This window comes from Pyxicephalus adspersus, chromosome 12, assembly GCF_032062135.1.
Source record: "Pyxicephalus adspersus chromosome 12, UCB_Pads_2.0, whole genome shotgun sequence".
Lineage (NCBI taxonomy): Eukaryota > Metazoa > Chordata > Amphibia > Anura > Pyxicephalidae > Pyxicephalus > Pyxicephalus adspersus.
In genome coordinates this window covers 45,872,834-45,886,413 of record NC_092869.1, presented here as the reverse complement: position 1 = coordinate 45,886,413, position 13,580 = coordinate 45,872,834, and the positions used below count along the sequence as shown (strand labels likewise).

At 42.6% G+C, this 13,580-nt stretch overlaps 2 protein-coding genes across 2 annotated transcripts in view; one reads left to right on the top strand and one right to left on the bottom strand.

The window, feature by feature from the left end:
• The first annotated feature begins 4,821 nt into the window (after positions 1-4,821).
• Positions 4,822-13,580, top strand: part of CCDC88C (coiled-coil domain containing 88C) — a 67,803-nt gene continuing 59,044 nt past the window's right edge. Inside the window, exons 1-2 of the mRNA XM_072428315.1 lie at positions 4,822-5,156; positions 12,004-12,104. Coding sequence (XP_072284416.1) covers positions 5,097-5,156; positions 12,004-12,104 — 161 coding nt within the window. The 5' untranslated portion in view covers positions 4,822-5,096. The remainder of the gene's footprint in view (positions 5,157-12,003; positions 12,105-13,580) is intronic.
• Positions 13,149-13,580, bottom strand: part of DGLUCY (D-glutamate cyclase) — a gene marked incomplete in the record, with an annotated part of 106,851 nt that continues 106,419 nt past the window's right edge. Inside the window, 1 exon segment of the mRNA XM_072428316.1 lies at positions 13,149-13,165.

Genomic DNA, 13,580 nt, shown 5'->3' with positions numbered 1-13,580 from the left:
CAAACTGCTCATTGCTCAAGGAACCCTTAGCGCCCCCTGGAGGAACCCTGGTGGAGAAACACTGCCTTAGTATGTCCATTAACATTCCCCTGCGCTAGGCATACATTAATCTATCACCTGCCCATGTTTTGCTACTAGAACAGCCTATCACAGCTCCTGACCTTAAAAACAATGGGATAACCAGAGTGGGTCCAGATTACAATCAGCTATGATTGAATGATTACATGAAGGTTGAAGCCTGCAAAAAAAAAAAAACTTTACCTTGCAGCCTGAAGGTGAGTGTTAAATAATATAATGGTAAGGTACAATTACAGTATTGAAAACAATTGTTTTAATTCATTACTTTCAATACTTTAGTTAAAAATCCTTTATGTATTAAATTTATTTTTCTCTATTACGAAAATAAAAGTTGCAATGACCTCTGGTTTTGGGAAGCTTACACTAACCCTATTATATTAAGTATGTATTGTTCTGAAAAATGCAATTTGCCTGGCTAATTCAAGCCTTTACAGACAGAGTTGTGCAATTTGGTGTGTTCTTATTCATGCCTTTGTGCATCCTGGGATCTGTAGTTCCTTGGGTCTATAGTTCCGCCATTTACACCATTCATGCCCCGGTCAATGCATTGTGATTGCTTTCTCTGCAGGAGTCGTGAATGAGGTGACTGTCAGCAGTTGTTTGTGTTGCTAGGAGCCTCCTGGGAGAGTCAAACTATGTACATATCACATCCACAAAGCATTCCCCTCTCCTCCAACCTCACCTATTGTTCAACTGCAACAATAAATATGCATCTTAAAGGGGAAATAATCAAGAAAACGAATTGCAACAAATATAGAAAATATTAAGATTTATGTATTGTTCTTTAACAAGAATAAGAGAAGGTTCTCATTCATCCCAGACATCATCCGGTGTCCATGTGTACATTATTATAAAGTGTACCTGTCGCTGCACGTATAGATTAGGTGCTTTGTAACTGCAAGTTGTCTCTGATGAGCCGATTCTGACCCAATGCATTACAGAGCCCCAGCAAGTTACTGAAATTCAGTCTGCATTGTGGGATGTGCTGGGGCTGTAATTTAGAGCAATTGGCCTAATGAAACAGTGGGAAATATTGGGAAAATGAAATCTTGAACTCACCTGCATTGTATTTACTGAGGGCCATGGCTATTTAATTTTAGAATTTCAGAACATGATGTGACTTTTAGTGCATTAACCCTAACTGGCACTCTCTGCAATCTCTGCCTCAATACGAGTTGCAGTAATGACAGCTAAGTAAGGGTTGAACTATGCTGGTGCATTATAGTGCAAATATTACCCCAAGTTGGCACTCTCTGTAAGCACTACCTTAGCTTCAAATGCCCCTGGGGTTGGCATTTCTTTTGCAGGGACATGGTGATCCAGTAATGGCCGAATTACATTGATGCATGCTAGTGCAATATAGCACATGCATTGCCCCAAACTGGCACTCTCTGCAAACTCTACCTTTGTTTCAGGCCCTGGGGTTGGGGTTTCGCTTGCACAGGGACATTTTAGTAAGAACCGAACTACATCAATGTACAGTGCTGTGTAATGTGTTGGCGCTATATGAATCCTGTTTATTAATAATATTAATCTATGCATCCTGTTGCATTATAGCACAAGCATTTCCCCAAGATGGCACTCCCTACATGTGACACCCCAGCCCTAACTTGCCCCTGCTGGTTTTCCAGCACTCTCTGCCTTTTGGTTTACAATGATCTCTTTTTGGTACTGGATTTTCTTCAGACTAACAGGAAGTACATCATTCTTTAAATTGAGGAATTTACAAGGAGTCACCGCTGTAAGTAGAAATTACATCAATGTTATCTGTTGTAGTTGCAGATTATAATGGCTCGAAATGCATTCAAAATTGCATTTTTCTTGTCTTTAGTTTGTTTTAGTCATAATATTAGAAGAATAATGAAAGAGATAGGGGAAGGAAGGAAGGAAAGAAAGGGATAAAAGGCAGAGCAGTGAGGAGACCCGAGTTCCGGGCAGCACCTTTATATGGTAAGTGATTCATTGGGAAAAATATTTGTGGAGGAATCTTTAAAAAAAAAATCCATAAAGCTTGAGAAGCCCATTCTGTCTTTTCTAAACCTCAATCTATTTACATTACATCATCTAATTCCTTGTATATCATACAACACCTCCAACCCATTCAGCTATAAAGAGGACTGTATAACATTTTCAATGTTGCATAACAAATTGTCTTGTTGTTGTCTTGTTGTCTTTTTTAGTAAGGATTTAAAAGCTTTTGTAAAAGAGTGCATTACAGCAGTGCTCATTGGTTAAATGACCAGAGCATTAATTTCCTGATTCTCCTCTCCTGAAAGAATTTGCTCTGCTGGGGGACTCTGCTCCTTCCTCTATAACTCTCCTCTCCTGAAATACTCTGCTTAAAAGTTTGCAGACATCAGTGGACACATACAGGTTTTATGTTAGTAGGTCGCCCATCCTGGTCAAACCTGCTTGTGGGAAAGTCAATCAGTTAAAATGATTCTTCACAATTGTTCCCCAGACAGACTGGCACCTGCACTGCTCCCCCTCCCTCCTCCATGGGCACAGTGAGATCTCCAATACAAAGCTGCACAATTGTAAATTGCTCTTTGCCCAGACCGTAAATTAATGGCTGGATGCAATACAACCTTTGGGGACACTTACAATGCCCATAGACACCACAGGCCTGAGATATACCGCCATGCTATATCATACTGCAATCATTTATTAGATGAGAGGCTGCATCAGGGGCTGATCTGTGTGAGACATGTAGGGCCTCAGCTGCGTCTACATTGCCATAGATTGGGGACACTGGCTCTGCTTTCAGAAGCTAAAAATGGATGTTGTCACCTCCTTGTGTTTCAGTCTCCAAATGAACAGGATGAATCCTATGTATAGATCATATAGGGTTTCTATATTTTTATTACACAGTATTTATATAGCACCAACATATTACTCAACAATGTACAAAGTCATGTGACTAGCTTTCTCTCAAAGGGGCTCACAACCTAATATACCTACCATAGTCAGTTTTCATTATTGCAGTCTAAGGTCAGTTTTGAGGGGGAAGCCAACTAACCTCACTGCATGTTTTTTGGAACATGCGGAGAACCTGCAAACTCCATGCAGATAGTGTCCTGGCTGGGATCCAAACCTGGGACCCAGCGCTGCAAAGCCCGGATTCCTAACCACTGAGCCACTGTGCTGTCCATATTTGTTCATTGCGTGTGCAGACCTTGCTACCTGCTATTATGTTCAGTTAGTTCTGTGATTCAGGCATTGAACAATGAAAGAATGGAAGCAAACTAAACGCTCAGTCTGATTGGTCAGATTAAAACTCCTCCCCTATCCCCCCCAGCTCTGCAGGGTATTTCAGGAAGCTAATACACATACAAAATCAGGTACTTATAGCAGCTGTGGCTAAAAGATATTACATGAAGATTCCAGGATTGAAGTGTGTGTAAAGCCAAAACTATGTCATATCTTTATTCACTTCCTGCCTCAAAAAGGCCACAGGAAGTGAGAGGAAATCTCAATAATAAAAGAGAGTTCACTAGAATAGGTGTCCCCATTGAAAGAATTACTTCTTTTTCCTGTTCTGGTGACAACTTTAACCTTTTGGATTTTTTTATAGCAGTGACCCCGGGGATAAAGAGGGAGAATCACAGACACAGACAGCAATAAAAACCTGGCAGGGGGTCCCATGCGTTCCTGGCTCTGTCTGTACATATATTTCCTGTTCCTAGTGTTCAGCTTTATAGCAGAATGATTTTTTTGGAATAGGTGGAGCCCTCCACATGTCCCTGGGCTGTGTTTGCACAGCACCCCCCACCTGTACTTTGGTCTCAGCTCTTTCCTGGGTATAATAATGCGGTCACACTTGGTCGGTGTCTGTAGTTCCCCCTCTCTGTAGTTCCCCGCCTCACCGACTCCATTCACCCTCAGCGCTCCATTCTCCTAATTACCAGTTTTCCCATCTCCCTGCTAATCACTGTTTACTGTACAGAAGGAAATATGTTTGCAATGTTCCGGCCCGAGGCTGCCTGCCACCCTCCTGCCAGCCTGGCCTTCCCAGAACCCCTGCCATGTATTTCAGAATGGTGAGAGACACCACCATGATTAGTGCAAGGGTTAGGAGTGAACAAAAAGTTATCTGCCAATCAGAGGCATTGCATGCAAATTTGTGCAAATTGTGACTTTTCTGTAGCAGTCAAGCTTTGCTCCACCCCTTTTAGTACACCCATTGCTTTATGGGGCAAAAAGAAAGGTGATTTGAATATATTAATATTGTTATTATTATTATTAATATTATCAATAATAATAAACAGGATTTATATAGCGCCAACATATTACACAGCGCTGTATATTAAATAGGAGATGCAAACGACAGAAAGATACAGACTGACACAGGAGGAGGAGAGGACCCTGCCCAGAGGAGCTTACAATCTAGGAATATATATTGACCATACATTTAATATGAAAATCTCCTGTGTTTAAAACTTTAAAAAATTATAAAAGTAACAAAAAATTAGAAAATTTCTTATTAGTAATCTATTGTTGCCTGAATTGTGTCCAATGAGGAACCACAAGTCCCAGCCTGCCCTACCACCTTCCGCCTGCAGGCGGACACACAGGTGCAGCCAAGCAAGCCTTTCAATCTTTGTTCAAACCCCAACTAACTGAACTCTTCCTATGATTGGTGGAAGCAACCCCCCTTCCCACTCCTCTGCCTTCTCATTGGCTGCCACAGGTGCCTGTACTGTGCCTGGGGCTGTTTGCACAGTTGCTACATGAGGTCACACATGAGGTCCCTGGGATACTCAGTGCTTGGTTGAAGCTGCAGGTGAAGCTGCATTCGGTGCATGTACTGCACAGGAGCTGCATAGACAGTAGGGCACCATCCCCCTGAGAAGGAGAAGAAGGAGGAGGAGGGGGAGTGGAGGAGGCTGTGCTGATCCCCCCCTGCAGAGATGAGACTCTCATTGTTCAGCTGTTAGCACTCTGCTCCCTCCAGGGGCACACACACACACAAGATGGGCTCTTCTCTATGATAACTGCCCCCCAAACCAGGATTTATTATGGATATTACCATCTCCCAACTCATGGACCTGTTCCTGGACAGCCCCCTGGTCACCTGGGTGAGTGCCAAGTACCTGGACAGGGGGGAAGGAGGTTTAAACTGAGGGACTTTCCTAAACTTGGTCACATGGCAAGTGTCCTATCTATAGCTGATTTGTGGAACTACAAGTGCCAGAATGTCCTGCCAGAGTGTGTGCCCATGTAGTACCACAAAGACTGTATTGGGAATTTTAAAAAATATTGATAAAGTTCCAAAAAGTTGTTAAACTTTTTTTTTGCTTTCTTTTTTTGAATCACCAAATAGCACCCTGGCAGCAGTGACTTTGTATGCAAATTGCATGGCTGCAGCATGAAAGCTCTTCCTATGGTGGTCAGACCACCTGCAGACTTTGGGCTATTTGCATTTTTTTGTTTTCCTCTAGAGAATGGCTTTTCAGACCATTCAGGTCTCCTCTGGTTCTTTTGGAGGGAGCTGAATTTACAACACCCCCTCCCTCCTTTTATAACAAGAAGGTGATAACACCCTTGTAAGCAAATCTCTATGACATCCTCTCCACCAGGCGCCTTAGACTTTCTTTACTCTTCATGTTTATAGGTGTGTAGCTGAATAAAGCTGAGTGTCACTAGTAGGAAATGATCTTTTTTATGCCTGGGGTGCAGTTTAAGCACCATAGAGATCATCTCAAAATCTCCTGCTTGACAGGGCAGCCAGCATGCTGGATTGTTAGCTCTGCAGCCCAGGTATTTGCCTCCAGGGCTTTGCAGTGGACCTGCCAGGGCCGGTGTGATCTGATCGCCCCGCAGATTGTCTTTCTTCTTTTCCTGTTTTATTATTTTGTATTTCACATTTGTGTCCTGTTTACCAAATAAATATTCATTGTCTTGTATATTTCATGTAGTTGTGAAATCCTCCAGATCTGTGAATGTTAGAGAGGTCAGCCTGAATTTTGATAAAAGTCTATTTGTAAATGTTTCCACTTTTGCATTGGATCAGATAAATATTATTGATTCAGATATTTTCTAAAATAATTCAAAGCCAAAAATGTCTAAAAGTTGGGTGATCTATTGGTGAAAGCTTTCACCGGCTGACCCCAATTCTTGGAAGTTCTGAAATTCTGATCACACTTGTAGCCAGAAGCTGATTGTCCTTCCTGGAGGATCTCTGTGATGTGAACAGTTTCTCAGCGATTGTCATTTTCTTACATTTCATGTAGTTGTAACACTTAATATTATTATAAACAGGATTTATATAGCACCAGCATATTACGCAGTGCTGTACATTAAATAGGGGTAGCAAATGACAGACAGGAGGAGGAGAGGACCCTGCCCCGAAGAGCTTACAATCTAGAAGGTGGGGGAAGTATCACACAATAGGAGGGGAGATATGGAATGGTGGGAAGTAGTGACGGTTTAGGAGACAGAAGACTGGTAGGTGAGGATGAAGCGTTGGGTTTTAAATGAGCAGAAAGTAGGAGCAAGCCGAATAGGACGAGGAGACCATTCCAGAGAGTCGGGGCAGCTCTAGAAAAGTCTCGGAGCCGTGCGTGTGATGAGGTTATGAGTGAGGAAGTCGTTAGTAGGTCATTGGAGGAGAGAAGAGAGCGGCTGGGGGTGTTTTTTTACCAGATCAGAAAGGAATGTGGAGGATTTGTTATGCAAAATTTACGCGTTTTTACATTGGATTGGATAAGTATCTGAATCATTTATTTAAATTGATTGATACATTTTCCAAATGAATCAAATGCCGAAAAATTGGGTGACTTATTGGTGAAATTCTTTACAAGCCGACCCCAATTCTCGGAAGTTCTGAAATTCGGATCACACTTGTAGCCAGAAACTGATTATAGTTCTTGGAGGATCTCAGTGATGTGAACAGTTTCTATACAGATATCGACAGCCCGGTTATGTACTCGCATGCAATAACTGTCACCGGAGATGATCCTTGGTGGTCATTACCAGTGACAGGAGGAATGGATGAGTGATGTACAGACAGCGCTGCTCATTCTATGGGGAGGTAAAAGGCTCTGCAGCAGACGTTACCTGACGGTCATTCAGGGTTCTGCATTATTAAGAAATACCGGGGACAGCTGCATAGACGTTTGATTTTCACTTATAATCAAAACTTCTTGGACAGTAAAAGTCTCATGGCTGTATAATTATTATTGTTATGGTTATTATTATTAATAAACAGGATTTATATAATGCCAACATATTACGCAGCAATATACATTACATTAGGGTTGCAAATGACAGACAGTGACACAGGAGGAGGAGAGAACCTGCCCCAAAGAGCTTACAATCTAGGAGGTATATAACCTAAAAGTTTGGTGTATGCAATGCTTGATGGCCTCCATATTAGACCAATGGCCATGAGCGGGATCTGCCTGTCCTCGGAACAGTACCTCAGTCGTCGGGGTGAATTTTGGGTCGGTGAAAATGGCCAATTGCTTAGGACCCCAACTTTTTCAGGGCCAATTATTGGCTGGAATGCTGTGTATTTGGGGACCCTATTTGATATTTGCTCACGTTGTCTATAACTGTCCCTGGCAGTCCTACAGATCTTCATGATAGACTTTATAGTACTTTCACATGTCACTGTGACATATTCCTGACATGTTCTATCTTTTATCACTGAAAAGCCATTTTGGTTTTGCCTAACACAAAATCATCAGTCTGTTGCAAGTAGGAGAAAGCATTTCCTTAGTCTTCCCTCTCTCAATGATCAAATTGCAACATTATAAATTTGTAGCCAGTCACAGTTTAAATATTCTAATGACAGGTCCACTTTAACTATTGTGTTAACTACCGTGTACAAATGGTGACATGGCAGTACAGCATAATATCAGAGTGCATGAAGTGTTTGATTTTGTATCTGATTGGCTCGTTGTCTGAATATGGCAAAGATCTGTACGACTGAAAATGACTGGAGAATGCAGATTTAATCACCGCTCAGTTTCACCCTATATAAGTTTCACGAAAAAATTCTGCACTTGGTATAACTTTGGGGCTCTTTGCTGTGACTTTCTGAGTAATTCTTGTTGTCATTTTTCTGTAACAGATAAAGTACGTCCCTATACCCCTTGCATGGAGGCACCATGCTGTTTTTATACACTAAACCCCTTATACAGTGCACCACGCGCCATGGCGCGCTGTGCATGGAGGCGGCGTGGTGCACTGTATAAGGGGTTTAGTGTAAAAAAACAGCATGGCGCACCGTATACCTGGCTCCGTGTATGGATGCAGCATGGCGCACCGTATACCTGGCTCCGTGTATGGATGCAGCATGGCGCACCGTAGGGTTCTGTGTATGGATGTAGCATGGCGCACCGTATACCTGGCTCCGTGTGTGGATGCAGCATGGCGCACTGTATTAGGGGTTCTGTGTATGGATATAGCATGGCGCACTGTATTAGGGGTTCTGTGTATGGATATAGCATGGCGCACTGTATAGGGGTTCCGTGTATGGATGCAGCATGGCGCACTGTATTAGGGGTTCTGTGTATGGATGCAGCATGGCGCACTGTATTAGGGGCTCCGTGTATAGATGCAGCATGGCGCACTGTATAGGGGTTCCGTGTATAGATGCAGCATGGCGCACTGTATTAGGGGTTCTGTGTATAGATGCAGCATGGCGCACTGTATTAGGGGTTCCGTGTATGGATGTAGCATGGCGCACTGTATAGGGGTTCCATGTATGGATGCAGCATGGCGCACTGTATTAGGGTTCCATGTATAGATGCAGCATGGCGCACTGTATAGGGGTTCCGTGTATAGATGTAGCATGGTGCACCCAGGCCTTGTGTGGGTGCGGTGAGTATGTGAATGAAATCGATGCAGCATGGCGCACTGTATAGGGGTTCCGTGTATAGATGTAGCATGGTGCACCCAGGCCTTGTGTGGGTGCGGTGAGTATGTGAATGAAATCAGTCTAACTGTAATCTGAAACACTTCATTACACCGAACACAAATAATGGATCATCTTACGTCTTCTGATCTCCAGCTCTCCCAGGATCATACATGGGGGGTGGAATGTTGTCATGGCTCCTGTTACTAAAGAACCAGCTTCTGCCTACTTCCCCCTACAAGGTGCCCTCTGCTCTGTGTATGGGGGCAGAGGGCAGGTGAAGAGAGGTAACACTTAGGGCCATATTTATAAAAGAGTTCACCAGAAAATGGTTGTTCTTGTTTCTATGATGGCATCCTGTTATCATATTGCCCCATTCATATATTGTGCTCAGCTAACAATATCACGTTTGTGGATAATCGCCACTATTCACTGATATTCACTGATAAGTGCTGTTTGCTACATTTAAAGGAGCCGTTTGAGAGGAAGTTGAGTATTCTGTACTTTATATTTGGTTTCTTGGAGGACCCAAGGGAACCCCCACAAACATGAGCTAAGCATGCCGATTCAATGCAAATGCTGTCCTTGGTGCCATTTGATTCTAGCATTAAACTCTCCAATAGATTTCTAATAAATTATCTAATATTCTTCTGTTCTGGTTCCATCGTCTGCTCTATATCCCTCCAACAGAAACAAGACAGGAGCCATGACAACTTTTTTTTAATATAGAAGGGTTAGATTTGTTCTGGGGGTTTTCTTACGGTTTTGTTTCAGGAGATTTTCTTTCACTTCTTTCCTGGAAACACAACCGGAAGTGAGGAAGTCCTTCAGTAATGAGGGGAATCCCTTCTTCACGTTCAGCAGAAGAAGCTTCCCTATTTGAAGACATTGGTGACACTTGTCACATCAAATGCAAAATTAACCAGGGAGGGGTTCAACCAAAATTACTATACACATTGAGGGGTAGAGGTGCTCTTTAATTCTCACTTCCAGAAGGTACACACATATTGGTCCTGATTTATGAAAGCTATCCAAGGCTGGAGAGGATACACTTTCATCAGTGAAGCTGGGTGATCTAGCAAACCTGGAATGGGTTTCTTCAAAGTCCTTTGATTTGAATCCTGGACCAGATTCATTTCTGGTTTCACTGATGAAAGTGTATTGTATCCTGCCTTGCAGAGCCTAATTAAATTGGGCCCATAGCTGGGATATAATCACATTTTCCTTATTCTATGTTACTCCACAAAAAGCACATTTTAATCTTTGGATGGCACCAAAAGGGGTGCTGGATTTTTATTCCTACTCATGTTCCCATTAGAGCAGTGCTCACCCAGAATTTTTTTTAAGCCGGATGGGAAGAAATAGTAGGTGGGGGCAGCCCCTGTATTGTGACCAAACTCTTTAGTAACCACCCAAAAACAGCCGGGTGGGTGCTGAAAAGTGCCGAGTGGTGCACCCAGCTAAAAGGGCCTGGGGAGAACCCTTCATTAGAGTAATTTTTATCCCTTCCTATTCTAAATGACAATCGCACAGCAGTCATCACAGCCTCCAAATTTTGGGCCACTTCCGGTTAGCAGAGTTCAGAGAGAATCTGCACATTTTTTAGATTATTCCATTTGTAAAAGAGTTTTCTTGCAAAGCTTTTTTTTTTATTTTACAAAAGTAGAAATGCTTTCAGCTTCCTGTTGCTTGCTTTAGCTCTATTTTTCTTTTTTTTTTTTTTTTTTTTTTGGGCATGCAGACCCCACAGAGTGATGTAAATGTGCCAGTGAGTTGCCATATGTTGCCTGTGCCAGTGTGCGTCCATAGCTGCCAGGCCTTGGTTGTCACACTGGGACAGGTGCTATAAGGGGTAACGGTCCCTGGAGAGGGGATGAGGCGCACTCAGGAGCTGGCTCTGCCCACTCGCCTTTTGTCTGACTCTCTGGATTATGTTCACAATAACGTTCGTCTCGGCTTCCAGCTTTTGTCTTCGGAATGCTAAATGCTCTGTGGGCGGAGCGGAGTGCCAGGGGGGTTTACATAACTGTCCCCCTTTGCCCCATTTCTGTCCTGCAGGACGCCTTTCAACCCCATCTAAGTAATCCTTTAAACTTCCTGCAAAAAATGTTCTAAAAATGTCTACGTAAAATAAAATTGTCATTACAGTTTGTTAAATATTTGTTTTTCATTCCCTAACTGGCACTGAGCAGTGATCACAACATCAACAATACAGTTGCTAAAAAAATCTCACGGAAGCTGTAACATTTTATGGCCATTTTCATTTTTTTTTGAATATTTTAATTTATTATAACTGCGGTGAATCTGATATAAATGCCTCTCTCCAAGCACTGTTATGAGGTGACAACACTCTGGCCTCTCCTCTCCTTTCTGCACTGGTGTTGTCACCCTGTCATGTGGGATTTCAATGGAAAACATTTCAATATACATTATGCTGACCTTGCTAGTGAATACTTAATGGGGTTCTGGGTTGGTTGTGAAGAATGTCTGGGCATGAGTAGTTGCTGTATTGGAGTGCCAGGAACATAAGTAGTTGTGGTATTGGGTATCAGGGGGCATATTACACTTTGTCCATAGTCATGTCACTAACTGTCGCTCAAAGGAGCTCACAATCTAATGTCATTATCACTGTCTAAGGTCAATTTTTGTGAGAAGCCAATTAACTTAACTGCATGTTTTTGGAATGTGGGAGGAAATCGGAGTACCCGGAGGAAACTCACACAAAGGCGGGGAGAACCTGCAAACTCCATGCAGATAGAGTCCTGGGCAAGATTCCAACCTGTGACCTAGCGCTGCAAAAGCCAGAGTGCTAACCACTGAGCCACCGTGCTACTCTGGCGTTAGCAAAGTTGCTGCTGTGTTGGGGTGCACGAGTAGCCCTTATGCCGGGCATTGGGAAAGAGGGGCAAAAGTAACTCGAACAAGCAATAGATTTGTTGGGGGCTTGCACAAGTTTACTGGCTGCTCCTGGCACTGACCTCTCTATGTACACGGAAATCATTTTGATTTTTGATACATTTTTTATGACCCTTTTTATTCAACACCTTTTCATTCTTCTGCAGGTGAAAACCTTCGGCCCGTGCGGCACCGAAAATGAAAACAAACTGTCCATGTTCATGGATCTGGTGGATGGGGTCTTCCTGAATAAAATAATGCTGCAAATGTAAGTGCACAATCCATCAAAATGTATTACAACATTTGTGTTCTTGCTGAGATATTGTGACCATTGTCACCTAGACAAAATCATAGGAAATCTAAAGTATTATGGTTGTCAATGAACATAAATCTTGGGGGAATTTTGTGATGGGGACAGCTTTTCCAGTAACCGCTGTCTTTTCAGTTCCTGTTGTGTCTCTGAGAATGCAAGTGAAAGAAAAACTCACCCAGGACCCAAATGTGGGGAAAAAAAAGAAGGGAGGAGGGGTTAAGCATTCCCATCTCTATCCCAAACTTTTGCCTTTATATATGAGCTTTTAATGCCTCAGTCCTCAAAGTTCCCTTGGCAATGTTGGTAATGACTAGGTTTTATGTTTTGTACTTGTTTATTGCAGCTGCTGTGTCCATTACAAATCAGGGCAGCTGTTGGAGAAATCAGCTTGTATACTGTTTTTTCCAATGTCCTTTTGTAAATATTTTACAGTGTGTGGGATGCAATTGCATTGTGTGTGGTGTCTAGCTGGTTTCAGTATTCTGCAGTGCTAACACTTTGTCACACAAATCTCTATCTGGGGTTTTACGGATGCTGCAAAGTTTTCATTGGTAAGCCTAATTCTGTGCCATTCACCATACGTGTATCTCAACCACTTCCTCCTCAGTCCAGGGTTCATCGCACGTGACGCCACATCTACAACCGACAAATCTATCTTTACTCGCATGAGCTCTCCTAATTAGGCAAGAGAACAGCTTATGTTTCAGATATTAAATGTAATATTTTATAGCTAATATTGGGGTAAAACGTCCAATGATATACTTTCTGCATGATCAGAGGTTTTTTTTTTGGCCTCATCAGTGGTACATTTACAAAAAGCTTGATGCATTTCCAACACAAGGAGTGAAACACGTCCAGTATTCTGTTCATGCTACATTCATTGCATCTCATGTCTCATGCATAAAGCTATAATCATGCAGCAAGTATTGCCGACCAATGTTTGGCTGCATTGATTCCATGACTTGGCACGACCCAGGTCTGCAGTTCACTTTTCAGGTTGACCAACTTGACGATCCCTAGAGGAAGCAGAAATATTATTTATGCTGATTGGCTACTTTTAGGAATTACAAAGACATGAAAAATTTCCCATGATTTTTGTATACAAAGAATCCCTATACTTTTTTTTTTCATTTTTTTTATGCATTATTCAGCCTATTATCAAGTCATTGGTGCAGGAATGGGGGTGCTCTGTCCCAGTTATTCCCCCATTAGGTTCTGCTCCAGTTGGTCCCGGTTAATTCCCCTTTGGGTTCTGCTCCAGTTGGTCCCAGTTATTCCTCCATTGAGTTCTGCTCCAGTTTGTCACAAGTGCTCACCCATTGGGTTCTGCTCCAGTTTGTCACAAGTATTCCCCCATTGGGTTCTGCTCCAGTTTGTCCCAGTTGTTCCCCCATTGGGTTCTGCTCCAGTTTGTCCCAGTTGTTCCCCCAT